This window comes from Sinocyclocheilus rhinocerous, unplaced genomic scaffold (genome assembly GCF_001515625.1).
Source record: "Sinocyclocheilus rhinocerous isolate Xijiao unplaced genomic scaffold, SAMN03320098_v1.1 scaffold980, whole genome shotgun sequence".
Classification (NCBI taxonomy): Eukaryota; Metazoa; Chordata; class Actinopteri; order Cypriniformes; family Cyprinidae; genus Sinocyclocheilus; species Sinocyclocheilus rhinocerous.
The window spans coordinates 187211-195603 of NW_015635053.1; the positions used below are offsets into that span (position 1 = coordinate 187211).

At 35.2% G+C, this 8393-nt stretch overlaps 1 protein-coding gene across 2 annotated transcripts in view; it reads right to left on the reverse strand.

Annotated features, from left to right (window-relative positions):
* The window catches only part of LOC107746526 (myosin-binding protein H-like), a 36599-nt gene that overhangs the window by 21705 nt on the left and 6501 nt on the right, over positions 1–8393 (reverse strand). For both annotated transcript variants that reach the window (XM_016560766.1, XM_016560765.1), the window contains 3 exons: positions 4208–4296; positions 3930–4125; positions 3608–3747 (listed from right to left, as the gene is read on the reverse strand). In XM_016560766.1, the coding sequence (XP_016416252.1) occupies positions 3608–3747; positions 3930–4125; positions 4208–4296 (425 nt within the window). The remainder of the gene's footprint in view (positions 1–3607; positions 3748–3929; positions 4126–4207; positions 4297–8393) is intronic.

Consider the following 8393-nt stretch of genomic DNA (forward strand, 5'->3'; position numbering starts at 1 on the left):
CCTTACTACCTTTCTGGGCCTTGAATGTGTCAGTTGCATTGTTGTCTATCTTAATTTGTGGTCTGAAGATGAACAAAGGTCTTACAGGTTTGGAACGACATGAGGGTGAGTAATTAATGACATAATTTTCATTTTTGGGTGAACTATCCCTTTAAGGATGTGATTTAAGCTCTCAGAGCAAGCACACATTTGTTTGAAGTTTCCAGGAGCCAGTTGGTGAAGTTTGTCCAGTTTTTTCTTTTCTTTTTTAACAAATGGTCAGTGTTAGTGCTTAACCTTCAGAAAATGTCAACCTTAGCAGGTCAAAATCAATATTATATGTTGGCATGTGTTTTCTATGCAACCCTGCAAATTACTAGTGAAATTTTAGTGAAACTTGTTTGTTTTTTTTCAGTGTGGGATACTTTTAAATATTACTCTGTTAAATTTACTCATTGTGAAATATGTGTGGGAAATACTCACTTGAAATACCTGATTGTGTGGATTCCTAACAAAAATTCAGAATTTTGCCCACAAAAATTTTAATAAATGTGTCCAACCTATAGGATAGTGAATTATAGGGCCTATTAGTTCGTTTATTTTATATAATTATTATTATGTTTTTACTTATTTAAACAATTCTTCTTTTAATAACAAGACACTCGTGCTAAAAGTTTCATAGAAAATGTGGGATACTGTTAAATATTATGTGTTTGTTAAATAAAATATTAACAGAAAAATAACACTTGTAAAATATAAGTGTCATATATTATATTATATTATATATTGATAAAATTGTAAATATATCAAAATTGTGTCATTGTGTAATTGTTTGATGCAGCTGAGAAGACCTTAGATATGAAACAGACCATAATCTCCATTTGGGGACAGGAATGCCAACATATTTCATTTCATTTCACACGGTGTTCATATTATTTTAGATACCAGTTTGTCAAATGTGCAATTTTTCTCACTCTCAAATAAAACTGTTCCTTAAATAAAAAGGGAAGTGCTGTTCATTTTCTGAGTGAGGAACTAATACTGTACATGAAGTGCTGACACATATTTCTTGTTACTGGCAGCATTAGTGTGCCAGTAAGGAGTTACTTACTTCAGTTTTCTTGTCGGCCTTCTGAATGGTGTATCCAGTGATCTCAGTGTTGCCGTTGTCTTTGGGAGCGGTCCATTCCAGAGCTGCATTGAAGCCCCAAGAATCCACTAGCTTGACAGAAGCAGGAGGACCGGGCAGATCTACAAACAGATGGCCGAGCATTAAAAATTATTTAGCTTTCTTAGTATGGATCATTTTACACTGTGAGGTCTTACTCGGTAAACAGAGGTGTCAAGGTATGAACTAAGAATGAAAATGCAAGTAGGACACGGTCCGAGAAGAGCGCTGAAACGAACGGTCTCTAGATCATAGCGCGTCTCACCGACAATCTGAATTATGAGGTCAGCCTTGTCCTCGAAGCTGTCGACCTTCATGGTCATCTCATAGCTGCCGGAGTCTTCTCTCTCAGACTTGCGGATGAACAGGATGCTATCCTTGTCGCTGTTGCGGATGTTCACCTTCTTTGTATCCAAAGGCTGGCCATCCTTGGTCCATGATATAACAGGTTTAGGTTTGCCCTACAAAACAGAGAATTATGAAACACATTAGAGCCTGCAGTGAAAGTACAGCTGTGTTTGCCATAGAAAAATCTGAACTTACGATGAACGGGATGACAAGATTGATCTGTTCTCCAACATGCTTGACGCATCTTGATCTCAGGGCACGGGGCAGGCGGATCTTGGGCCGATCTAGGGAAAAAAACAAAAACAAAAACACACAAGAGCAATTTTAGATGCACAAATTGCATGTTTATTTCGATGATCATTATTTAGATTTAGATTATGGTCTTATTTTGAAATGCATAAACTGTTAAATAACACAAACTTTTAAAATGAACACTTTTCCTCAACTTTGAAATGCCACAACTTTAGGTTAATTCTAAATTGCTCACAGAATGTGCATATTATAAAACATATGTTTAGCAAAACATTTTTAATGTGTAGGGTTGATATATTTAACATACATACATACATAAAAAAAACATTTTTTTCCTGAACAAGAAAAAAAGAAAAAGTGATGCTCGTCCATGCATTACTCACTGCCACAATGTTAAGCTCAAAGTATACTTCGGTTTTATGTGTACGTTTGCATGTTGTAAATGTAATTATTAGCATAATATGTGAATTGTCTTGTTCTAATTGTCTCATCTTGTTTGCAGGGTCTAAAAAGAAATGGATGCAATGGAAAAACGCCAACTAAATGCAACAACAAAATATACTTGTGTTGATGAGTGCTTGTGTGAGGCGGTTAAGAGATAAGAGAAGTGTGAATACATTTTTATTGTTAATACCCTCCGGACAGAAATAGTGAAGATACTGGATAAAAATAAAACTTTCTAGCATGTGTGAACCGCCTGTGTTTGAGCACACTATCAGCACTCTTAAAAATAAAGCTTCTTTACTGGCAGCTATGGTTTCATGAAGACCTTTTAATATCCATGGAACCGTTAGATTATTCAAATGTTCTTCACACTAAGACAAAAAAAAGATTCTTTTAAAAGCCATTCACTGAAAGGTTCTTTGGTATAGCTGAGAAAAACCCCTTTTGGAACCTTAATTTTTAAGAGTGAAATAGAAATGACATACTTCAGTAGGCCATACCATGGAGTCAGTGTTTTAAAAAAAAAAAAAATTTTATGGGTTTTTTGTTAAATGCCTGAAATAAGTTTTGCATTTAACACAAGCTGCAGATATTTTCACATTTTTTTGTGACATGAAAGTCAAGATTAATACCCCACTGTGATTTTTTTCAACGTTTTTTGTTTTTGTTTTGAAAAAACGATTTCTAACAAGTGTCTAAATCTACTCACTAGTTCGCTTTTACTGCCTCATTTTGATTATAATTACACTTTTGCAAACTATTCCAATTCAAACTTTGAGGAATTTTTATTGTTGTTGTTAATAAAGACTGAAAGTTATCAGAAGTTTAATGTTGGTGACAGTGAAGTCATGTGAATGCGGTGTTTGTTTATAGCCTATATGTTAGCTTTTTAGGTCTAAAGTTTTTTAAAATTCATAATAGTCCAGGTGATATGTGCAAAATTTTAGGTGATATGTTCACTTTTTCATAAAAGCATGAAACTTGGTACAATTGTACAGGTTAGGGCCCTGAACATTTTCATGTTTGTTAAATAAAATATTAACAGAAAAATAACACTTGTAAAATATAAGTGTCATATATTATATTATATATTGATAAAATTGTAAATATATCAAAATTGTGTCATTGTGTAATTGTTTGATGCAGCTGAGAAGACCTTAGATATGAAACAGACCATAATCTCCATTTGGGGACAGGAATGCCAACATATTTCATTTCATTTCACACGGTGTTCATATTATTTTAGATACCAGTTTGTCAAATGTGCAATTTTTCTCACTCTCAAATAAAACTGTTCCTTAAATAAAAAGGGAAGTGCTGTTCATTTTCTGAGTGAGGAACTAATACTGTACATGAAGTGCTGACACATATTTCTTGTTACTGGCAGCATTAGTGTGCCAGTAAGGAGTTACTTACTTCAGTTTTCTTGTCGGCCTTCTGAATGGTGTATCCAGTGATCTCAGTGTTGCCGTTGTCTTTGGGAGCGGTCCATTCCAGAGCTGCATTGAAGCCCCAAGAATCCACTAGCTTGACAGAAGCAGGAGGACCGGGCAGATCTACAAACAGATGGCCGAGCATTAAAAATTATTTAGCTTTCTTAGTATGGATCATTTTACACTGTGAGGTCTTACTCGGTAAACAGAGGTGTCAAGGTATGAACTAAGAATGAAAATGCAAGTAGGACACGGTCCGAGAAGAGCGCTGAAACGAACGGTCTCTAGATCATAGCGCGTCTCACCGACAATCTGAATTATGAGGTCAGCCTTGTCCTCGAAGCTGTCGACCTTCATGGTCATCTCATAGCTGCCGGAGTCTTCTCTCTCAGACTTGCGGATGAACAGGATGCTATCCTTGTCGCTGTTGCGGATGTTCACCTTCTTTGTATCCAAAGGCTGGCCATCCTTGGTCCATGATATAACAGGTTTAGGTTTGCCCTACAAAACAGAGAATTATGAAACACATTAGAGCCTGCAGTGAAAGTACAGCTGTGTTTGCCATAGAAAAATCTGAACTTACGATGAACGGGATGACAAGATTGATCTGTTCTCCAACATGCTTGACGCATCTTGATCTCAGGGCACGGGGCAGGCGGATCTTGGGCCGATCTAGGGAAAAAAACAAAAACAAAAACACACAAGAGCAATTTTAGATGCACAAATTGCATGTTTATTTCGATGATCATTATTTAGATTTAGATTATGGTCTTATTTTGAAATGCATAAACTGTTAAATAACACAAACTTTTAAAATGAACACTTTTCCTCAACTTTGAAATGCCACAACTTTAGGTTAATTCTAAATTGCTCACAGAATGTGCATATTATAAAACATATGTTTAGCAAAACATTTTTAATGTGTAGGGTTGATATATTTAACATACATACATACATAAAAAAAACATTTTTTTCCTGAACAAGAAAAAAAGAAAAAGTGATGCTCGTCCATGCATTACTCACTGCCACAATGTTAAGCTCAAAGTATACTTCGGTTTTATGTGTACGTTTGCATGTTGTAAATGTAATTATTAGCATAATATGTGAATTGTCTTGTTCTAATTGTCTCATCTTGTTTGCAGGGTCTAAAAAGAAATGGATGCAATGGAAAAACGCCAACTAAATGCAACAACAAAATATACTTGTGTTGATGAGTGCTTGTGTGAGGCGGTTAAGAGATAAGAGAAGTGTGAATACATTTTTATTGTTAATACCCTCCGGACAGAAATAGTGAAGATACTGGATAAAAATAAAACTTTCTAGCATGTGTGAACCGCCTGTGTTTGAGCACACTATCAGCACTCTTAAAAATAAAGCTTCTTTACTGGCAGCTATGGTTTCATGAAGACCTTTTAATATCCATGGAACCGTTAGATTATTCAAATGTTCTTCACACTAAGACAAAAAAAAGATTCTTTTAAAAGCCATTCACTGAAAGGTTCTTTGGTATAGCTGAGAAAAACCCCTTTTGGAACCTTAATTTTTAAGAGTGAAATAGAAATGACATACTTCAGTAGGCCATACCATGGAGTCAGTGTTTTAAAAAAAAAAAAAATTTTATGGGTTTTTTGTTAAATGCCTGAAATAAGTTTTGCATTTAACACAAGCTGCAGATATTTTCACATTTTTTTGTGACATGAAAGTCAAGATTAATACCCCACTGTGATTTTTTTCAACGTTTTTTGTTTTTGTTTTGAAAAAACGATTTCTAACAAGTGTCTAAATCTACTCACTAGTTCGCTTTTACTGCCTCATTTTGATTATAATTACACTTTTGCAAACTATTCCAATTCAAACTTTGAGGAATTTTTATTGTTGTTGTTAATAAAGACTGAAAGTTATCAGAAGTTTAATGTTGGTGACAGTGAAGTCATGTGAATGCGGTGTTTGTTTATAGCCTATATGTTAGCTTTTTAGGTCTAAAGTTTTTTAAAATTCATAATAGTCCAGGTGATATGTGCAAAATTTTAGGTGATATGTTCACTTTTTCATAAAAGCATGAAACTTGGTACAATTGTACAGGTTAGGGCCCTGAACATTTTCATAAATGGAGCTATCGCAAAAACACCTTGTGGTTGCCATGGTGACCATTTTACTTTCCGCCATAACCAAATTAATTAATTTCAATACTACAATAAAAGATAGTTTTAATTAATTAATTATTAATTTGTTACATTTTTGTAGCACTTTTCTGGGTACTCAAAGTGCTTTACATAGAAATCTCCTAAACCACCACCAATGTGCCGCATCACCAATGTACTAGATTTCTCTAATACAAAAAAATGAAGTAGGCTTGACCAAAATTTTTGTGGGGAGAATAATTTATTGAAGATGGTAGTGTAGCAGTTCTTCAATAGCAATGTTTTGCATGTCTTTCTTCAAACAGTCTTAAACCTTGTATGAATCCTAGCTTCTCCCAAAGTTCTGTCTGTGGGATATATTTTTATACCTAAAGATACAAAAGGGCTAGAAACAACAGATACTGTTAGGGCCTTCCCGCTGGAGATCCTGCAATCTACAAGACGTTCCTGAGGAATGCTGTTCCTTTGTTATTCCAATGGAATGGACCATTTGGTTCACACCTTTATAGACACAGTTACATTATTTCTTTCACAAAATGACCAACTGAACGTTAACCAATCAGGTTTCAGCAGCGGCCATTCAACTGAGACTGCTTTACTGTCGGTCAGTATAGCCCTGCAGATTGCGAAAGCTGATTCCAAATCATCAGTTCTTATTCTGCTGGATCTATATGCCACTTTTGACACTGAACCATCAGATTCTCCTGTCCTTTTACCGTTAAATTCACGGTCATTTTTTACAGTGTAGGCTGGACTATTGCAATACTCTTCTGGCTGGACTTCCATCATGCGCAATCAAACCTCAACAAATGATTCCGAATGCAGCAGCACGACTGGTCTTCCATGAGCCCAAAAGGGCCCACTTAACACCTCTCTTTATCTCCCTGCACTGGCTACCGGTTGCGGCTCGCATCAAGTTCAAGACATTGATAATTGTGAATAGATTAAATACAGAAAGCAAGCAAAGAGCCCTCTCTTTAATATAATCACTACAGCTGTCAATCAGTGGCAGCGCGATCGGCTACATTGCTCAATGTGTACTGGACCGAGTTGAAATAGTCTTGGTTATTGGACTCGCAACCCGCCCGTGCTTGTCACCGTCCAGCCCGCACCCGCACCACACCCTACACATAAATATTATTCCACCCATTACATCAAATATTAGCGATTCACCTGCGTGTACCCGCCAGCGTTCAAGACTTTGGCTTCCCCCTTGTGGACAACATAATAGACAACTCTGGCCCCAGAGAGTGATTGTAAATTAAGTTTACATGAAATATATCTGAAATTTCTTTCTGCATCTTCTGAGATTTCATTGTAATCCTTCTCATAAAGTCACTGTTCACCTGATTGCATTGCTGTCTGCGTGTGATGTTAGAGCATTGTTGAGAGAGAACAAGAATATACTGGAAACATACTACCGCCTACCTGACTCTGCCTGAAAGGTAAGGAAAAATACACTTACCTGAGATGATTTTTTTATATGATAGTATTCTTGAAAACAATCTTTTAATGTGTTATTGAATAAAATATTAGTTAATTATCAAAGAAAGAAAAAAAATAATAGCCATAATATGGACTATTGTAAATGCTGTGATACTGTGATACTCAGATACTGTGATTTCCTTCTCACATTGCTGATTTCACCATTACCTCTTCACCTGAACAGTTTATGTTGCTGTATATGGTATCATTGTAATCATTGACCATTGAAACATAGGGGTAGACATAACAATTTCTGTGCTATCATGCTTGGTTCAGGAGATATGACACAAAATACATAATTTGGTTATGGCGGAAAGTAAAATGGTCGCCATGGCAACCACGAGGAGTTTTTGCGATGGCTACATTTCTGAAAACGGTTAGGGCCGCAAACTGTACAAGTGTACCAAGTTTCATGCTTTTATGAAAAAGTGAACATTATTTTCACATATCACCCGGACTATAGCTTTTGTTCATTTAACATTATCTTGATGAACAAAACAAGAATCATAAGAACCATAAACATTTGTTGGTCACAGAGCTTATTTTCTGCAATATTCCAAAATAAGCTTCTTTTTTTTTTTTTAGGAAACCAGGGTGATGCGAACTTTAAGGTTGGACTACAAAAAATACAGTATGTCATTACTGAAGAACACTATGGAGGATAGTCTGTGATACACATGCTACAGTTTGTATCAAAACTGAAGTATGCTTTGGCCCTGCTAAGATGTTCTGAGAGGTTTTTAATTTGTTATGTGCTTACTATATTCATTTTTTCTTGAGTCTGATATCTTTTTTGTAAGTCTATGGGCCTTTTTTACTTGTTTTGTTGTTGTTTACCAGGCGATAAGTGGTTTGTCATTGTGACACTCATTCATTCAGAAACAATGATCATTTCTCCATTATTTATTTATTAATTTATTCTTTTTAGATAAGTAAATAAATGTATCGATACAAAAGATCTAAATTCAAACTTACATGTCATGATCATGTGCTATACCAATAAGCCATGGCACTAATAGACTATACCTATTTTAAAAAGTTTGTTTTATTAGAGAATTATTAAGAATAGAAACATTGACATGAATCAAATCCTTCTAATATAGTAATAGTTCATAATATATATATATATAAATATATATATAT